This window comes from Podarcis filfolensis (assembly GCF_964270895.1).
Source record: "Podarcis filfolensis genome assembly, chromosome: Z".
Taxonomy (NCBI): domain Eukaryota; kingdom Metazoa; phylum Chordata; class Lepidosauria; order Squamata; family Lacertidae; genus Podarcis; species Podarcis filfolensis.
Window position 1 is genome coordinate 3867619 of NC_139617.1, and position 20564 is coordinate 3888182.

Consider the following 20564-nt stretch of genomic DNA (forward strand, 5'->3'; position numbering starts at 1 on the left):
AACCTCAGGGCCCCTTGTGAATCGTGACCAAGATGGCTAAAGGGTCTGGAAACCAGGTCTTACGGGAAGCTGGGTTTGTTTAGCCTGAAAAAGAGGAGACTGAGAGGAGATATGGTAGCCATCTTCCAATATCTCAAGGGCTGTCACATGGAAGAGGGAGCATGCTTGTTTTCTCCTGGTCCAGGACTAGGACCTGATTCAAGTTACAAGAAAAGAGATTCCAACTGAAATATACTCAGAGTCGAGTGTGAATTCCATGCTCTTTATTCAGCTTGTAGTAGCAGTGAATGAAACTTTCCCTGAAACGTCTAGCTATATATACATTATTTACACAATGGGCCCCGCGTGATTGGCTAATTCCTGGCTGTTCCTAACGGCCAATCAGGTCGCTGATTCACTTCCACCTGGAGCTGGATTGGGTGGCTCCTGCGGACCAATCAGACTGCTGCATTCTGGATCCTAGGATTCAGCTCAGTACATAACACCAACTAAACATCAGGAAGAACTTCCTGACAGCAAGAGCTGTTCAACTGTGCAACAGACTCCCTGGGGAGAGGTTGTGGACTCTTCTTTCTTGGAGGGTCTTAAACAAAGGCTGGATAGTCATGTGCCATTGCGAGGGATTGGACTAGATGGCCTTGGGGGGTCCCTTCCAACTCTACAGTTCTATGATTCTGTCATGATCCAGTGGATGCCTTCAGAGCATTTTCGGTGCTGGTTCCTGAAGACACTGCCTGCTCCTCATAGTCTTAGACCCACAGAGTGCTCTTATGTCCCAAGCAGGGTATTCCTCTCTCCCAACTAGCCACCCATCAAATCAAAACATCATTGGACCCTATAAAATATAGGTTTGCAGAAATGGGGTGTGTGTGGTCTTTAGATCCAGAGATGCTTATTACGCTTTCCAAACACTGGCTAAATTACAAGAGCTGAAACTCGGGTGGCTGCACACATGCCCCAGGATGCTGCAGGGGCACATTGGACTAGGGATAGCTCTTCAAGGAGCAGCCAGAATGCTTCTCCACTCAGTTACTTTTCTCCAAGTGACATCTGTCCAGGCTGGCAGCCACTTCCTTCCTAGGGGTCCTTGTATCTTGGCAAGCCACAGCACAGAAAGCATTGCAAATAAATCTGAAAGTGGATCTCCAGGAAGTGAGCAGCACCTTGAATAGACTGCTTATTTCCTGTTTCCTATATTTTTCTTCCTTGGACACCTGGGAATCTTCATGTGACATATACTACAGGAAAAAGGGATATCACTGCACAAATTTCTGGCTGCATTAGGAAAATTAAACCTTGTTCTGATGTGCTGAAGGCCATGGCGGCAGATCTCAGTGTAGGATCCAGGATGTCCCTGTTTCCATCAGAGAAATGTTTGAGGGTATGGAGTTACCCAACCCCTGAGCCGTCTGGAGGCAAACCTGTATAGGGAAGGTTTTTAAAATGTTTAATGTTTTATTATTATTTTTTATATGTTGGGAGCTGCCCAGAGTGGCTGGGGCAACCCAGTGAGATGTGTGGGGTTTAAATAGTAAAGTTATCATTATGGAATGAGACGTCCCTATTTTCATCAGAGAACTGTTGGAGGGTGAGCCCTCCTTTACCCCCCATTTTTTGATACCTTCCCCACAGAGCAAGAGTGAGTGCTGCCATCATTACATCAACTGGACATAGCACAGATGCCCTCCGCCATACTGAGAAAACCCCTTAATCCTGATTTTATGCTTTGGTCGATGTACAAAAAGACACACACACACACACACACACACACACACACACACACACAAAATAAAGTTTAGAAAGGGGCAATATTAGATGTGGACACAAAAAGCTCCCCCTCCCCTCGAAAAATCAAGATTCCTTCTGCACCACTCCCTCTTTCTTCCTGCCCAGGGCAGCCTTGCTCTCTGCCTGCCAGTCAGAGCTGGCGGGGCCGGGGGGGGGGGCAGCAGCCTTTCCTCCTCCTTACCCATTCTCCAGCGGCTGCTACAAACTGCCCAAGGGAGGGGGCTGGCAGCGGTGGCCATGGAGAGACAATGGATGCTCCCTTGTAGCTGCAGCCACGTCGTAAGAGAATCAGGGTCAGAGAGGCGAATAAAGGAAAATGACCCTACCAATATCAAATATATGTATTATTCGACTTTAATATCCTGCAAGAATGTAAACTGTGCCTTGGACTTCAAGAAACGCATTTCTGAATGTGCTGTTTACTAAGAATGTATCTTTTTTTGTTGTATCTTTCTCATTGACTTCAAGAACGTTTCTAAATGTATCTTTGATCTAAATGCTGTATCTCTTTCCTGAATGTATATAAATGTATCTTTTATCTAAATGTAATTCCCACCCCCCATTCTCATCCCCACTCTCATTGACTAGACTAGAGAATGTTCATCGCCTAGAGAATGCATCTTAATGTAACAATGTAACAACCACTTTTTTCAAATGTATTTGATTATTTGATTCAAATGTACTTTAGTGTATACTTTTATGTACCCTCTTGGAGAAGTGTTTTCTTTGTACTAGAAAATGTACCTAGAGAAATGTGATTTTATATATTGCTTATCGTGCTCTTGCATGGTCAACATTCCATCCTCTGTCATTTCATGAGCTGTCAAAATAGTTCCCTACACCACACTGCCACCTACTGGGTCTACAAGTAACACTGTGAATACACACAAATACATCCTCTAAAAACAAAATTAGTTTTATTTTATAAAGTATGCAAACATAGAAACATCACAGATGGGTTGGGTATAAATGGGGGGAAAATATTTATTATTACATATTGTTTAATATTGTTTTCACAGTATAGTATACTTACCATAATTACCATTTCTGTGGTCAAAGCAACATCTACAAACTGTGTTAGTTCTTGGTATGAGCTTTCGTGTGCATGCACACTTCTTCAGATACATGTGTATCTGAAGAAGTGTGCATGCACACGAAAGCTCATACCGAGAACTAACTTAGTTGGTCTTTAAGGTGCTACTGGAAGAAATTTTTTTTTGTTTTGACTATGGCAGACCAACACGGCTACCTATCTGTAACTGGATCTACAAACTGTAACAGCCTTTTCTGTGCCTGTTTGTTGAGAACAAAGTATGTATATGTACACATATTAAAATCCCGAGAGAATATCAAAACACCATATTCTAACCCTGAAGATTTGTGATTCAGTTGCTGTTGAGAAGGCTGATGACTTTCTGTATGCACTGGTCTAAAACTAGTGGTATTTTTTGTGGTAAAAGTCCCCTCCCCGTTAGACAGCCATGTGTATTGTCTCATTTACAAATCATCTGATTAGCATTCTAGAAAAGTTTGGGGTTGGCTTTTGCAGCCCAACTCCCCACCAAGGGACTCAATGTCCCCCTAAGTCCATTACTGGTCAGAGAAGAATGGATGGAGGCAGGATCCAGTGAAAGCAAGGCAGATCTTTATTTTGTTGTTGTCCCCTCCCCGCCACTCAAGGACCCAGATCCAGGGTTGGCAAGGTTTACTTCTGGGCCGGTTCACTCCAGCGGAGATCCCTCCATGGGCCAGATTGCACAAGCATGTGCGCCAGTGATTTCCGGCATCTGCGTTGCACAGATGCGGTTTCTGGCGCCGCGGAAGTGAGTCCCCATGCCACACTTCGCCAGTTTAGCACAGCATACAGGGACTCGCTTGTGGCCCATGGGCCTTAGGTTGCCTACCCCCGACTCAGATCAAGGTATACAAGAACCTTTAAAGACTTTTAAAATTGCCCAACCCCTTAACTGAAGACCACCCAAAAAGACCACCCAATATACACATGTCACAGGAAGAAGAGGTCTACAACAGAAATTTGAGTGTGGCTTGTCTCCTGTCTGTCCAGGTAAGGGGTCAGCAAACTTTTTCAGCAGGGGGCCAGTCCACTGTCCCTCAGATCTTGTGGGGGGCTGGACTATATTTGGGGGGGGGGAGGAATGAACGATTTTCACCTGTCTGAAAAGAGGACTGAAGATGCTTCGCTTTACCTATCCCAGTTGTCATCCCAGTAGTCGCAGTTGGGCTTCTCCAGCCAGCCAGGCGCTGTGGCAGGGCAGGAGGCTGCATTAGCCGGCGAAGACAGAAGCAGCAGCCCTGGCGGAGGAGCCGCGGACGGAGGCAGGGGAACTGGGACATCGCCGGAGCTTTTACCCACCACCTGCTGATGCTTCTTCTTCCCAAGAGGCACCGCAGAGAAGAAGTCAGAGCTGCCTGCCAACCTGCAAGCGGCTGCCATGGTCACTGCAATGACCCACCTGAATGCCATGGGAGGAATGAAGGAGGGAGGGAGGCAGGTGGCAATGAAGAAAGCATGCAAGGAAGGGGCGCAGAAAAAGGGCGTGGAGAAGGAAGGAAGGAAGGAAGGAAGGAAGGAAGGAAGGAAGGAAGGAAGGATGGATGGAAGGGCGGACTGAGAGAGATGGAGGAGGAACAGGAAGAAAACGCAGCGGCAGCCGGCATCACACGCCCCCTCCACAGCGCCACCCTGCTGAGGTGGGCAGGCAGGTGAGTTGACTCCCGCTGTCAATGGCACCTGGCGTGGGACAAGATTGCTCCGTCCCTGAGGAGAAAAGCGCCGCCGCGGGAGGGAGAGGGAAATTCGTGTGTGCTGGCAATCCATGCGGAGATTCCTGGACCATCCGCGGTCCAGAAGGCAATTGGGCCTGATCCGGCCTGCAGACCTTAGTTTGCTGACCCATGGTCCAGATAATGCTTGCTGATTGAATTACCTGGCCATGCCTTTCAGATGGTAAATATCTTATTTCTTGAATCCAGGTCACAGGCCCACCCTAGTCATACAAAAAAAATGCCCATAAGACAGGATTTGGAAGTGAAAGAACTATAGTGAAAGGCTTCTCCAATATGTTTCCTCCTGTAGAGGAAATATTTAGAGTGATTAGGAAAGCCAATAGGCCAGGGTTTTGTATTTTTTTTTAGGGGGGGGATTGTTCTGTGTGCTAAAATAAAATGTAACTTTTCTCAGGGAATATTTCCTAAATTTTGAAGGGTGAAGGATTGGTTTTCTGTGAAGTGCGTCTGCTGTGTAAGAGCACCCTAAAATTTTATAGCATTAGCATTCAGTCTCTTTTCAGTCTCCTGCTCCCACTCATGGCCATTCCCTGCTTTACAACTGCTTCCATGTTCCTGGTAAGTTGGAAACAAAAACAAGCTGACTTAATTGCCATCATGATCACAGGAATAAAATACAATTTACTTCCACTGCCCTCATGGTAGATGTGCAGACTTGGTATTGTAATAACAAAATCTGCCCTTATTCCCTTACGGGGGACACAAGAGCCCTTATAGAGTCCTTTGTAGGTTCTCCATCGGTAGGACAAAATAACAGAGGCCAACCAGAGAATACTGAGAAGCAAAGCAGCTCGTAAGCCTGATCTTTATTGAACTGTTGCAACAGGGTGCTCCCTTCACACACAGGAGAGCTGCGGAGGACCCAGAACAAAGGTGTGCCTGCCCTTATATAGACATTTTAAATTCCCTGCCCTGGAGTTCAAGACCACCCCTCCATACATCATACATACATCACAGAAGGGGTGTAACCCAAGACCACCCCCACAAACATCAAACCTACACCACAGAAAAGGCGGTCTACAATAGAAATTTGAATGTTGTTGTTTTTCCTGTCTGCCAGGTTATCTGATAATGCCTTATCTGATTGCCTTTCCTGGAAGTCTGGCCATTCCTTTGAGATGATGATTTCCCAATTCCTGAGACTATGGGAAGGTTCCCTCACCCCCTCCCTGCACGCAGAGAAAACATTTGGTCAGTTTGGGAGTCAAAATGGTTTCAGGGCAGTCCCCCTGTGCTGCTCCAGACATGTGGTCCACATATCTATGTACATGCTTGGTTGGTACATTTATGAACTGTTACGGTAAAATCTGGGTGCGAGGCTGCTCTGCCACCCAGCTCGTCGGACTAAGTCCACGGGTCCCTGCGGAGGAAAATGAGCTCAGCCAGAGACAGGAGCAAGCTGCAGAAGATCCAAGTTTATTGCGCAACAGGTTCAAGGCGAGATTGAACAGCGAGAAAGGGGTGACATAAACTTTTGAAACTTCCCTCCATGTCCCAGAATACAGTGCAAAATACATCCCAGTTACATCATGAATACATTAAGAAGAGGTTGGGTTACACAGATTACATCATGAATACATTAAGAAGAGGTTGGGTTACACAGGATTAACATATGGAGGAGGGAGGGGGGAATATGCAGAGCTGGAGATATGCGCAGATAAGCACATCCCGATGAGAAGACAATGGTCCATGTACTGGCATTTCCTGGAGGAAAGGCTTGGCAGAGTGATTTGACAGGATTAGGGTCTTGACACCTTGCTTGAGGGATTATGGAGGACAGGGGAGGTGTGATGGAGTCCTAGAGAAATTGAGCAAATTGGCACGTTGATTTTCTATGAATTTTAGTCCCTTTTGACATTGACAATTGGAAATAAATTGATATATTGTAGCGAAGAAGAAGGTGAAGAAGACATGCCCCCCCTTCCGTATCAGAACATTTATATATAAAAGACCTTAAAATTTTTAAAACAAAAAAATTTTTTTTCCTTCCAGTAGCACCTTAAAGACCAACTAAGTTAGTTCTTGGTATGAGCTTTCGTGTGCATGCACACTTCTTCAGATACACTGAAACAGAAGTTGCCAGATCCTTCTATATAGTGAGAAGGTGGGGAGGGGTATTACTCAGAAGGGTGGTGGGAATGGGTGATTGGCAGATAGCTGTGATGAGCCTGTTGACGACTCTTAACGACTGCAATAGGTCTTACAGGAAAAAGCAAGGGGTGAGATAGGTCTTTTTCCTGTAAGACCTATTGCAGTCGTTAAGAGTCGTCAACAGGCTCATCACAGCTATCTGCCAATCACCCATTCCCACCACCCTTCTGAGTAATACCCCTCCCCACCTTCTCACTATATAGAAGGATCTGGCAACTTCTGTTTCAGTGTATCTCAAGAAGTGTGCATGCACACGAAAGCTCATACCAAGAACTAACTTAGTTGGTCTTTAAGGTGCTACTGGAAAGAAATTTTTTGTTTTGTTTTGACTATGGCAGACCAACACGGCTACCTATCTGTAACTTAAAATTTTTATTTCAGTATAATAGCGCCTATCTTGTTGTAGAAAAGAATACGCATTCTAAGATTTATTTTTTATATTTTATTTAACATTTTCGTTGTTGGTTTTTTTAAAAGAATGCTGTATTGATCAGAATTTACATTCATGAACTTTTTTTTTTAATGACTTAAAATGATTTGGTCCTCCTCTTCCGCGACCCATCAAGTTTTGCTGCAACGACCAAAGTCAGCCAGCAGGGGGCAAACGCCTCCTTAGCATCGGCATCTCCGTCCTCGCTCGGCGATTTCCGTAGCCTCCAGAGAGGGCGAGAGGGGAAAAAAGAACGTTGCGCTCAACCCCCCCCCCGCCGCCCAGGCTCATTCCGGCCGCTGACGTCACCGTCCCCTCGCGTGGCCGCGCGATGTTCCGCTTCCCTTCTCTTCCCCCATCCCTCCCCGCCGCCATCCCGCAAGCAACCTCAGCCGCTACCCAATGGTTCCGGCCCTCCTTCGTTCCGGCCCCGCCCCGTTGCTTTCGGCCTCTTTTGCTCGGAAAGCTTCTGCGCCTGCGCAGCCGGCGTGCTCTCCCCTCCCCCACTGGCAACCGCAGCCCCCGCCTTTTGGTTCCGGCCCTCCCTCGTTCCGGCCCCGCTCGTCGCTTTCCGCCTCCTTCCTTCGGAAGACTTCGTCCGACCAGCCCCACAATCCCCGCGCCTCGGCAGCCCTGCTGGGCTCGGGCTTTTCCGGCAGCTGTCGAGACCTGCTCGGGTAGTTCCGCCGGCCCCTTGTTGTCGCGGGGGCCAGCGTCTGCCCCCCTCGGCGGGCCCGGCTGGGCTTCGCTGCCCCCCACCGCCCGCTGCTCCGGCTGCCCCCCCGCGGCCCTCGCCATGGCGGCTTTCGGGATCCTCAGCTACGAGCACCGGCCCCTCAAGCGGCCGCGTCTGGGGCCTCCCGACGTGTACCCGCAGGACCCCAAGCAGAAGGAGGTGGGGAGAGGGGGGCGGCGGGGAGGGGGCGGCGGTGGGTCAGCAGCACAACCCCTGTGGGTCGTAGGAGGGAGGATGTCCTCTGTGGGCCAGTTGGGGAGGGGGCTCCCTCTCGCCCCACACCCACCTGCGGGGAATTAGAGACCCCCCCCTAACCTGAGATCCAAACCGCCCCCTGCCGAGTAAGGGCCCTTGTGTTCGCATTGCCTGCCCCCCGCCCCATGCCAGATTTATAAGGAAGCCGGCGTTTCCCTCCCCGCGCCCCGGTCACATAATCGTAGGGCTGGAAGGGGTCCCGACTAGGGCCATCTCGCCCAGTCGCCTCCAAGGCAGGGATGTTTTTTTCCGCCCTGTGTGGGGCTCGAGACCATGGCCCTGGGAGTATGAGTCTCACGCCGGGTGCCGAGTGAGCTCAGCAGCAGACAGAGGGAAAGTGTGCTGTGCTTGGTGTGTGTAGCGCTGGGGTGTTGGTGGGACACAGCTTCTGGCCCATCGGCAACCTGTGACTGCATGCCAGGCAGGTGCGCTGCTTTCCCCCAGCTGCTCGCCGCCCCCCCTCCCCTGGCAGCTCACAAGGAGGGTGCTTTGTGCCGCCTCTCTCTTCCTTCAGCTCCCCCCCCCCAATAGAGGCTCGGACATGGAAGCTCCCCATTCTTAGAAAGTAGCACCTGTTGGAGGGCGGCATGCCTCCGGGAACCAGTTGCTGGGGGTCACAAGTGGGTTTAGGGCAGTGCTGCAGCCAGGTCCAGCTTTAAGGCTTTCTATGGACCTTTGGTTGTGGTGCTTTGAGAGGAGGATGGCAGGGGGCTGTGATAGAGCATTTGCTTAGACGGCCCCAGGTTCAATTTACAGGAAGGGCTGGGAGAGATTCCTGCTTCTGAAACCCAGGAGTTCTTCTGAAACTGCCAGTCAGTGTAGACCAGGGCCACTGTGTCCCACAAGCTTCATTCAGGTACGCCTTGGCATGTCCTCGTTAAACATTGATATTTAATTGTATTCTTTATTACTTCTTTTATTTCTTTCATTCCATTTTGTTATGTTTGCAATTTGAATTTTGTGGGATGCAGGTTGTAATACAATATAAGAAATAAAAGAAGTGATAAAGAATACAGCTAAGAAGCGGGCAGCTACTAGCACAGTTCATTACACTTGCTACAGCAGGCTGAAAAAGCATTAGGTGGGCAGCCAAGGCCGTCAACAATTTTCAAGTGTTCCATGCTGGGAGAATGTTTAAGAAACACTGGTGTAGATAAGCGTCCTCAGCTGCATGGACCCATGTTTTGATGTGGTATAGAAAGAACCTCCCTACATTCTAATGATTAGATAAGCAAGTAGCCTGAGCCAGCAGAGCTTTTATGTTCATAGCTAATAGCCTCATATAGACCTATTACACTTTCTGTATCGTGAAGTTTCATTGGATAGATGCCATGTTGTCGGGAGTATGATTTGTAACACAGAATATATGGAGCTTCCTGCCTAGAGATATATGTTTGGGCCCTTTCCATGTCTGCTTTCTAGGCAGGCTGTACAGACATTTTTGCTTCAATCAGCCTTTGACTAGGAGAATTTGATGGCTCATTTATTCTTAACTCTTGTTTCAAATTTATTTAGTGTGCTGGGATTTTGTGACATTATGCTGGTTGCTGCAGCGATTTAGATATGCTCTTTTAGGTTCTGATTTTTTAAAAAGAAAGTTTATTAATTCTGGATTTTATTGATTTGATATTAATGATACTGGTTTTACAATCTTATTTTTGTGAGACTTCTTAGAAAAACATTGCTTTTGAAAAACAGAATACCACTTCCCAAATAAATGACATCATGACTATCCTGTTGGAACTGTAGTTCCTAATGTTTTCAAATGCAATCACAAGGACTGCATTGCTGGATCAGACAAAAATAATTGCTAATATAATTTCTTAAGCAGAGCAGTGGAGACTGGCCCTCAGCTTACCTCAAGCCAATCCCCATCTTTCTGCCTCTCTCACAACCAGTCAACTTACTTACAGTCTGCCTGCATTTGATTCTGGCTGTGCCTAGCTTTGGCTCTGGCTCTGCCTGCTGTTGGTCTCCATGCCTTCTGCCCTGCCAGTCCCAATGGGCACTGACCACCACTGCATATGTGATTACAAGAACTGTTCCTTATTGATTCTGCCAAAGCACCTTGTCTTAGATGCTTCCCCCCCCTTCTTCTGCAGGATGAGCTGACAGCTCTCAATGTGAAGCAGGGTTTCAACAACCAGCCGGCTGTCTCTGGGGATGAGCATGGCACTGCCAAAAATGTCAACTTCAATCCTTCCAAGGTGAGAGGCTTGACCGTTCTGAAGGTGCACCTGCTGCAGCCTCCTAAGTGATTGTGGCTGGGTCCTGTGGAACAGCATCAGTGTTTCAGCTTCGGTGTTCTACTGGCTTTTTGGAGCTACGATCATTGTACTCTTTTGCTTCAGTGCTATCCACCAGCTACCTGGAGCTCTAGGGATATATAATCATCACCCCTATTTGTTAATTTGCCTTCTAAAGAACTGTCTCAAGGCGATTTACACTAAAGAAAATTGAAAACATTGAAAAACAGAAATCAGTTTAACGTTACTAAATTATTATTATTTACTGGGTGTTCCTGTCAGATGACATGTGTACTTGCTATCCCCTGCTTCTCCTGATTTTGGAGCCAGTGTTCTGATTGCAGAGGGGTGGGTCATTTGCAGCGGAAACGGGAGAGCTGTTGTGAGCGTGTGCATGAAAGCTTTGTGCTGGGTCACAAGGTGTGACGTTCAAGCTTTGACACCCTGCAAACTCACCTTGGTCTGCATCCTGTAACCTACCAGTTTCTCAATACAGGTGGAAAGTGCCTTTGGTCTGGGAGCATGGTTCTGCTATCTTTCCCTTGTGTGTTCATGTGTGTGTGTGAGAGAGAGAGAGAGAGAGAAAAAGAGAGAGTGTGTCTTGGATCCTCTGCACGAAGCTTTCATAGCTGAGATGAAGACAGTATGTGGCTGACGATTAACGCCGAATGTGCTGTGGCTAGTGAGTCTTTGCAGAGTGTGGGCAGCAGGGTCTCTTTGGGAGCTCCACCACCTCGTTCTTTTCCATTTTCCAGATCAGTTCAAACTTTAGCAGCATCATTGCTGAGAAGCTGCGCTGCAACACTCTGCCTGACACAGGCCGCCGAAAACCCCAGGTGAACCAGAAGGATAACTTTTGGCTGGTGACAGCCCGCTCCCAGAGTGCTATTAACAACTGGTTCAACGATCTGGCTGGGACCAAGCCCCTCACTCACCTGGCTAAAAAGGTACTTCCCCCTCCCCTTTTTTCTTTTAGCTTAGGCTGCTAGGAAGAAGGGGAGGGGGGAGTTGTAGTGTAGGGATGGCTGAACTGTGACCCAGAAGCTAAATAAGCTCCTCCTTGCTGTGACTCTAGGATAGACCCTTTCTGGGGCGGGAGGAGAGATGTCTCCGAGAATAGTGGCTAGAAAAGAAAAGAAGAGCAGACTTGAGTTCAGGGGCTGAATGGGAAGAGGATAAAGAGGAACTATTTGGGACAGTTTGGAGATGCAAGAGTGATTCAGAAGAGTTGATAGGCATGGAATTTGGTAGAGAAAGGGCTGGTGAACTTTTGGGGAGGGATTTCCATGGCTGTGGCAGAAGCTGTGGCACCAGGTCATATGCTGACTTTCCAAATATGGCCTTCTCCTTATAAGCAAAGACCTCATCTACACAATACATGGAAAGCAGTATCACTTTAAACAGTCATGGCTTCCCCCAAAGAATCATGGGGAATGTAGTTTGTTAAGGGTACTGCAGATGAGGAGATCCCTATCCCCCACTATTAGATCTACAGTTCTCACAGTGGTTCAACAATCAATCTCTTCCCAGGCATGTCTGGGAGCTGTAGTTCTGTGAAGGGGATAGGAGTTTCCTCACGACTCTCAGCCTCCTTAAAAAGCTACATTTCCTAGTATTCTTTGGGGGACGCCATGACTTTAAGCACTTTTAACTTCTTTCAAAGCTGGGGCAGAACAGGAGCACTGTTTGTTTTGCATCCACCAGCAAGCTGCCTTCAGCTCCAGCAGTTGTTGTTGCTGGACAGCCCCTCTCCAATTACAGCTCTCACCCTCCACCCTCCCTCTGTCAGGTGCCCATCTTCAGTAAGAAAGAGGAGGTCTTTGGTTACCTAGCAAAGTACACCGTGCCTGTGATGAGGGCAGCCTGGCTGATCAAAATGACCTGTGCCTATTATGCAGCCATCACAGAAACTAAAGTGAAGAAACGGCATGTCATCGATCCATTCAGTGGTAAGGACTGCTTCTCCCCATTGCAAATGCCATCTAGACCCACACAGCAGTGTGGGACTAGACAGGCTTGGGTTTCTTGGAGATTTCTTCTTCTTCCAGCTGTTGCGCGTCATTATTCTTCAAGACCATGCATGGGCCAAATGTGGTTCCTGGGTATTATGGATGGGATGGATGCAGAGGAGCGGTGGGAGGCATCAGCTAGGGAACCCCCAAGGGAACCCCTCAGACAAGAAGGCTCAGAGCCAGGAGATTGGTGGCGGTACAATGATGAGTGGTCAGAGGGATAAGAGGTGTTGGAAGCATAAGAGATAACAGGGTTTAGTGAGCAGGAAGAGGCTGTGGCAGAGATAAGTCCAGAATCAGAGGCAGAAGAGGAAACTGGCATGGATTGGAGCCAGGAGGCAGAGATGAGTCAGACTGGTGAAGAGTCACAGGTGTCTCCCACTCCTGCTGCAACCAGCTCTTCCCTGCCCCTTGTTTCCCAGAACCAGAAAAGGTATGAAGAGGGTGGAGTAAGGACAGGCAAGACAACAGAGTCTCAGATTGCTTGAGAAAGAACCAGGGGAGGAGGAGACTTAGGGAACTGTAGGAAGGCAGGGACCTTCAGTCCTCACAACTGCCTCATAGGTTCAAATTCTACCAGGAAGGGTTGTTGTGCCCACTAGGCGTGGCCTCCTGAGCTACCTGTTTCTTTGAATAAAGAGTTCACTGAACTTGTATGAGTTATTGCTGACCTGCTCCTGGCACTGAGGCCTCTTTATCTGGCCCCTGAAACCTTCCCCAGGCCACAGCCCTCACTGAGCCTGCTTTGCAGACCTAGCATCTTTGCCTGGATGGAGAAAGTTACTTCTTCTTTCTTACCTGAATGGAGGAGAGAGAGTGAGAGAGAGAGAGAGAGAGATGGGAGTGGGTGTGTAGAAACAAGCCTACTGGACATGGGCAAAGTTGACATTAGTTGCTCCGTCCACTATGCCTCTGGCCTCGCCCACCACTGGCATGTGACTCTGGGAAGGTTGTGGTCCTCAGGCTGAAAAAGGCTCCCCACCCTTGCTTTGAGACCAGAGGTGGGGGACCTGTGGCTTCCACATGTAGTTGGACCATAGCTCCCCTCATCTTGATGGCTGGCCTTTCTAGACGGGGCTGATGGTCCAACAACATCTGGAGTGCCACAGGCTCCCCACCCTTGTCCTTGACCTTTGGTCAGGAGCAGGTCTGCTCATTTATTTCTCCTGTTTCTGGGGCAGGACCAGCTTGTGCTTCTGATGCTGCAGCTCAGCCTCTTGAGTCCACAGCTTGCCTTGGCTTCCCACAACTCCCTTCTTAATTCCCCCTCGTCAGTGCGCTTTTCTTTGCAGCCCTTGAGGCCCAGCCCCAGCCCCTTCTACCTCTCCAGCAGCTTTTCTTTCCTTCCAGAGTGGACGCAGATCATCACCAAGTTCCTGTGGGAGCAGCTGCAGAAGATTTCGGACTTTCATCGGCAGCTGCTGGCACAGGCCTGTGCATCTCCCTCTAGCCTCATGCCCCAGGAAGTGGAGTACTCTGTGAAGCAGTGGGACTACAATGAGAAGTTAGCTATGTTCATGTTCCAGGTGAGAGAAAGGGTGTGGCTGCTCCTTTTGAGTATACTTGTCCTTTTCTCTTGTCAGAGGTTCAAACGCTCTGGCTCCCATCTAGGGAAAGGTCTGCTTAGATCTAATTTTTTGCTTCCAGGATGGGATGCTGGATAGACACGAGTTCCTGACCTGGGTGCTTGAGTGTTTTGAGAAGATTCGACCAGGCGAAGATGAACTCCTGAAGCTGCTTCTTCCCCTTCTGTTGCAGGTCAGCTTGCCCCCTTCCTCTGCAACAACCACGACAAGCAGGACACTCCCTGCCTGCAGACTTAAGAGTCTGAAAAACATGGCATGAAAGGAAAAAGGGACAAGGAGAGAAGAGTGGAAGGAAATAGTATTGGGCCCCAGTTCTTAAAATCACAAATTACTCATAATAACCAGCTTGAATGGAAACAGCTGATGGGGGAGAGGCGTCAAATGCTAGCTGGGATCTCAATTGTGCCTTGGCAATGAGTCCATCTCTTCCTCTCCCTTGATAGAATGGCTGCTGGCATGGCTGCCCATGGCATGTTTGTTGTGAAGGAAGATTTTTGCACTGACTGATACCAGGTCAGGAAGACTGGAGCCTGGAGGATAGTTGTTTCTTCATCAGTGAAGCAGCTATGACTTGGAGCTTATGTAGGAGCTGGAGGCTCTAACCGGGCCCTGATCCGGGCATGTGGCTTCCATGCACTTTCCCCTGCTCCTGAGTAGCCAGCCAGGCCCTTTGACAGTGACTCTGAAACTCCTGCGTGCCCAATCACTCCAGTAGTCCCTGGCAAAGATGATGAGTAGCAGGTGGAAGTCAGAGAACTGCCCAGGGATGCAGGCAGCTGGTGTGGGGACGCCTGGTCCTGGGGCCATTGCTTCTTCAGGGTATCTGGCAGTGTGGTGACCTGGTGGAAGCTCCTTCTCCCCCTTGGTCCTTCTCCTCGGCTTCAAAGTCTGGCCAGGGTTGAAGTTGCTCTTCTTGTCCAGAGCTGCTTTGCATGGAGAGGGGCAGGTCCTCCATCCTGGCAATGAACAAGTTTTCCTTCCTTCCTTTCTCCACAACAGTATTCCGGTGAGTTCGTGCAGTCAGCCTACTTGTCCAGGCGTCTCGCCTACTTCTGCACCCGCCGCCTTGCCATACTGCTGGACAGCATTGGTGGGCACCCTGCCCACCACCTCACGGCGCAGAGCACCCCTGCTCTTCCATCCACACCCACCCCTCAGCCGGCTGCGGGGAACCCCCCTCCCAGTCCGTTCGGTGACCTGCTGCATTGCCCACAGCACCGCCCTGTGGTTTATGGGCTAAGCTGCATCCTCCAGGCAAGTCAGGGTAGAGGCAGATGCCTGGTCAATGGAGTGATGGGACGGTTTAAGGAGGTGGGGGTGGGGAAGCGGGCACATCTACTGTCCAGGAGGGTTTAGGCAACTGGTGGAATAGGGTTGTTCATAGAAGGGACTTTTGGGAAATCCTACAGATATTTGCCCTTTTACTGGTTTGATCATTTTAGCACGTTGTCAGAGAACCCTTTTCAGCCGAAGGGACCCGTTCCCTTCTGGGCAACCTTCCAGAGGAGCAGGGCCAAAGCATAAGTGGGTGGAGAAATAAATGTAAACTTTACCTTTGTACAGTAGCTTAGTTTCTGCACACCTCTCTCCATCCTACATTCAGGCAAGCAGGAGGCATGACCAGAGTCCAAAGATGCATTCTAGCCAGGCAAGGACACTGGAGGAGGGTTGAATCAGTGAAACAATCTAAGGAGAATTCTCATGGCCAGATATGCAGGCTTGGAAGGCAGCATTTGACCATCTTGGTCAGAGGCTCCTGACCTTAACAGGATGGCAAATAAGGAATAAGCAGTGCCAGGCTGTGTCACCCTGAGTGGGATGGAATGCAGTACTAGGCAAAATGGGGACAACCAAGCTGGGCACATTTAAAGCAAATTTATTCTCATCCGATTTGTGTGCGTGGTGCTTCATCAAGGACAAGTCCTTACTCTGGGAGGCTTACAATATATAATTCCATCTGTGTTATATATGTATAAATCAGTGCCATACCACTTGAAACAGGTAATGGCTTCCTCCCACCCAAAGAATCCTGGGAAATGTAGTTTGCGAAGGGTGCTGAGAGTTGCTAGGAGCCCCTGCTCCCCACACAGAGCTACAATTCCTAGATTTCCCTGGGAAGAGGGATTGATGTATGAACCACTTTGAGAACTGTAGCTCTGTGAGGAGAGCAGGGGTCTCCTAAGAATTCTGTTAGCAAACTACAGGTCCTAGGATTCTTTGGAGGAAGCTGTGACTGTTTAAAGTGGTATAATACTGCTTTAAATGTGAGGTGCTGGATGGGGCCTATAGTTCAAGACAAGGAGACGGCAGGGGAGATGAGGAGAGAGGTCAAGGCAAGGGCAAACAGAAATAACATGCAATGATTTTAGTTAACATGTACCTGGATCTGGTTACAGCAGGTTTGTGGGGACCAGATGCTTTGTGGAGAGTTTTTAATACTGGGCAAAAGGGAGCAAAAGGGGAAATGGTCCAAAGTCTTCAGGATGTTTATAGCAAGCATGGAATAGAGGGAGGACAGGGAAGAGGAGCCTGCCCACCTTCCAGGGAACTCAGTCCCTCTTTCTACTGTATTTCTTCAGAGCATTGTCCTGTGTTGCCCCAGTGCCCTCGTCTGGCATTACTCCCTAACCGACAGCCGAATAAAGACTGGCTCCCCACTTGACCACCTGCCCATCTCCCCCTCCAACCTGCCCATGCCTGGGGTCAGCGCTGGCTTCATGCAGCAGGTGAGCAGCAGGGACCGGAATGAGCAGCAGGTGAGCACCAGGGCCTGGAGCCCCTCATCTCGGTCGGTCTCGATTCCCACGGCTTGCTGGGCCAGTAGCCCAGCTGCAGGAGAGACATACCAGGCTTTCCCTGTCACCCCTGGCTCACCCTGCTTGGTCCCCTCTCGGGTGTTTGGGGCTAAATGGTGGCAGCCCCTCTCGTGCTTCTGGGGGTTGCACCACATCCTCTCCAACGTGCCTTCCTTGTCAGGTCCGAGCGAGACTCCGGGAGATTGAGCAGCAGATCAAGGAGCGGGGCCAGGCAGTGGAGGTGCGCTGGTCCTTTGACAAATGCCAAGAAGCCACTGCAGGTAGGCCATGCTGCAACGCATGCCACACTTTGCCCACGTGAAGAGTGGTTTGCTCTTCATGTCCCCACCCCACACCCTGATGTGTTTGCGCGTGTGCTCTTATCTGTTCTGCCGGTTGTTAATGAGCCTTTCCTCTCACTCTCCAGGCAGCCTGGCTGTTTTTCTTCTACTTGGGGAGTTCTAGAATTGTAGAGTTAAAAGGGACCCCCCTCAGGGTCATCAAACCCCCTGCAGTGCAGGGGATCTCAGCTAGAGCATGACAGATGGCCACACCCAACCTCTGCTTGAAAACCTTCCAAGGAAGGAGAGTTTGCCACCTGCCACAGGACGGCCTCTGTATCTCTTCTGCTTTCCTCTTCCATTCCAGGATTCACAATAAGCCGTGTGCTGCACACCTTGGAAGTGCTAGATAGCCACAGCTTCGAGAGATCAGACTTCAGCAACTCTTTGGATTCCTTGTACAACAGGATATTCGGGGGAGGACCGAGCAAAGACAGCCACGAGGTGAGGACTACTGCACAAAGCAGCTGCAGTTTCTCTCACCATAGGAAGCTGCCCTTTGCAGAGTCAAATCCTCTTTACCCCTCTAGTTCAGCATCATCCACTCTGGCTGCCAGCAGTTCTCTGAGTCCTGCACTGAGCTTTGGTCCTTCCCTTAAAAATAAAGTAAGGTTCCAGTCCTCATGGTTCTGAATAAAGGGCTGATATGAATAAGAGCATTCCTTATCCCAGTGTTCCAGCTAGCTCACTGTAACATCCACATTGATAGGCAATGCCTCTCCAGGGTTTCAGGAAGGGGACATTCCTAGCCCTATCTGGAGATGCCAGAGATTGAACCTGGGATATTCTGCATGTATAGCAGGTGCTGTGCCACTGAGCCCTGGCCCTTTGTCTGTGTGGCTGAGGCTGCGTACACAACGTACACATAAGGCACTCCCTTGGAATCCTTTGAAGTGTTGTTTTAAGGGTGCTGAAAATTGTAGCTCTGTAAGGGGTAAAGTGCAGTTTGCATGATTCCCCCCTTTTCTTGAGGGGTGCATATAGTTGTTGTTGGCATCTATCTGTCTTGGGAGACAGTGGAGTGTGCTGGGGGTGAAGTCAAACCACAGTGTTGGCAGCACCCAAGTGACCTCCCCATTGCTTAAGCCAGGGCAGCATGAATGAAGGCCCTGGGTGACCAGATGACAAGACAACCCCTCTCAGCCTCACTGATGTGGTCCAAAAGAAAGCAGAGCAAAACTTTGGTACCAGCTGGGCTCTGGAGTTGCCGGAAGGAGGTGTACAAGGTGCCTTCCAACTGTCTTAAGGACTCCACTCCAGATTTGTGTTGAGTTCTATAGTGTGTATGCAGCCAGAGAATGTTGGAAGCAGGTTTCATGTAGAGACCGTGGTCCGTTGCGTCGATTCCAGTTCAATCCATAGCGTTCACCACCTCTTGTTTCAGCTTCACAATGTCAAAGCACATAGGACAAAAGCCATGCACAGTGCAGAGAATGTGGGTAGAAATAAGTCCGTTCCTGTCCCCTCCCTCCGTTTTCCCATAATACCAGAACTCGGAACCACCTTGTGATGCTGAATAGTGGGAGGGGGTCGGTCAGTGGCTGCTGTCAATAACCTCTGGGTGTAGGAGCAGTGTGTGCCACCTGCTTCAGGAGATAGGGTTGTGCCAGGCGTTCAGAGTCTGTTTACAGGATGTTCCAGAGAGCAAAGCCAGAGTACAGTCCAGGGTCAAGAACGGAGGGAAAGTCCAGTCGTTGGCCAAGGGAAGGTTGCTTCTCAGCAAGTCACCACCGTCAGTCTAGAAACTGGAGTAATGAAACTGTTCTAGAAGCTTTCGCAAGGGACTGAAGGCTTTTATGCAGGAGTCTGTTAGGAGCAGCTAGTGATCATCACTCTCTGTTCTGAGGCACCATACAAAAACATTCTTGTTTTCCCCAGGCATTTGGTCATTAATGTTCTGCTTATCTTTAGTGGAGTGGCACTGAGTTTGAACTGTTTGTGTGTATGTGTGCGTAACTTTAGGTTGTTTAGCATGGTTTCTAACGTAAGCCAATTGCAGTTTTGCTTTTCTGGGGGGGAGGGAAGGAGCAGTCATAATCCTCTCACCTTGGATCACTCTAGCAGGCCTCTTCTGGCATTAATGTTTGCTTTGTTTAACACTGTGACTGAAGGAAAGCAACAGCTGGTGTTGCAGACCTGAATTTATATCCTGACCTGGCCTGATCTCTCGGCCTCTACTAGAGCATTTTCTCTCTGAGCAATGTGGGAGGAGAGCACAGGGTCTGTGGGTTCTTTGGATTCTTTGAAACTATAGGACCTCAGAACCCCTTCATGGTCAGTCTGCAGAAACGGAGCCTGTCACCAGCCCCCGGCACATTTAGATACCCTGCACCAGGGGTTCCAAAATTGTGGGTGGTCTACAAGCTTAATTCAGGTGGTCTGGGGCATGTCTGCGTTAAATATTTGTATTGATATTTAACTATAACGCACCAAAACACAATAAAAAGAAGAAGAAGCAATAAACAGAAGCTTCTTTTGTTTCTGACATTGTGTTTTCGTGCATTACTGTTCACAGTTTGTGGAATTTGTTACATAAGAAATAAAAGAAGTGATAAAAATGCAGTTAGAACTCACACAGCATCTAGTACAGTGCATTACAATTGCTACAACAGGCAGAAAAAAACATCGTTAAGTGATCCGCTAGGACCATCAGCAGTTTTCAACTGGTCTGGGGCAGAGGGGAGCTTGAGAACTGCTGCTCTACTCAACCTGTTTCCTGGCAGATCTCCCCAGATGATGACGCAGTGGTGGCCCTTCTGTGTGAGTGGGCTGTCAGCCACAAGCGATCCGGGCGCCACAGGGCAATGGTTGTGGCCAAGCTGCTGGAGAAGCGGAACTCTGAGATTGAAGCGGAGGTGAGTGCGGGAGCACTTTCAACTGCAGGGCCGGGCAGCAGTTGTTGGACTACAATGTCCATGATGCATAATTGATTAGCTGTTCTGGCTTGGGCTAACAGCAGTCCAACAGCATCAGGACAGCTACAGATTCACCACCCTTGCTGTAGGGAGAACTTGTAGGGGTGGAAGAAAAGAAAAATTTGCAAGGAATCTAGTGATTTGGGGAAAGCATCCTCCCACAACCTGGTGTCCTCCAGATGTTTGGGCTACAACTCTCCATCAGTCCCTGGGACTGATGGGAGTTGTAGTCCTGGAAGGCACTAGGTTGGGAAAAGCTGGGGTAAGTACTCTTAAAATCCCACTCTTCCACCTAGACCTGGTTATTAAGGTTTGATGCAGAGTTTGAGTTGGGGGGTAACTCTGAAGCTCACTAGGTGTCCTTGGACAAAATGCTAGTAACAGCTTCTGTTATCACCTCCAGGATATTGGTGTCATTCTTGTGTGGACGACCATGGTAGTAGCTTTGTTTGCTTCAAAATTATAACCAACTCTTCTGTTAAAAAAACAAAAAAAGGCTGT

The 20564-nt window shown here is 49.0% G+C and overlaps 1 protein-coding gene across 12 annotated transcripts in view; it reads left to right on the forward strand.

Annotated features, from left to right (window-relative positions):
* Positions 1 to 7556: 7556 nt before the first annotated feature.
* MED12 (mediator complex subunit 12) overlaps positions 7557 to 20564 on the forward strand; it is a 49610-nt gene continuing 36602 nt past the window's right edge. For 4 of the 12 annotated variants that reach the window (XM_083596741.1, XM_083596744.1, XM_083596745.1 and 1 more), the window contains exons 1-11: positions 7732 to 8072; positions 10271 to 10375; positions 11170 to 11361; positions 12204 to 12363; positions 13777 to 13952; positions 14074 to 14184; positions 15012 to 15266; positions 16592 to 16738; positions 16989 to 17088; positions 17456 to 17592; positions 19872 to 20003. In XM_083596741.1, the coding sequence (XP_083452867.1) occupies positions 7974 to 8072; positions 10271 to 10375; positions 11170 to 11361; positions 12204 to 12363; positions 13777 to 13952; positions 14074 to 14184; positions 15012 to 15266; positions 16592 to 16738; positions 16989 to 17088; positions 17456 to 17592; positions 19872 to 20003 (1614 nt within the window). In that variant the 5' untranslated portion in view covers positions 7732 to 7973. Of the gene's footprint in view, positions 8073 to 10270; positions 10376 to 11169; positions 11362 to 12203; positions 12364 to 13776; positions 13953 to 14073; positions 14185 to 15011; positions 15267 to 16591; positions 16769 to 16988; positions 17089 to 17455; positions 17593 to 19871; positions 20004 to 20564 lie in introns of all 12 variants that reach the window. The other 8 variants (XM_083596736.1, XM_083596740.1, XM_083596743.1 and 5 more) reach the window with 5 other exon arrangements.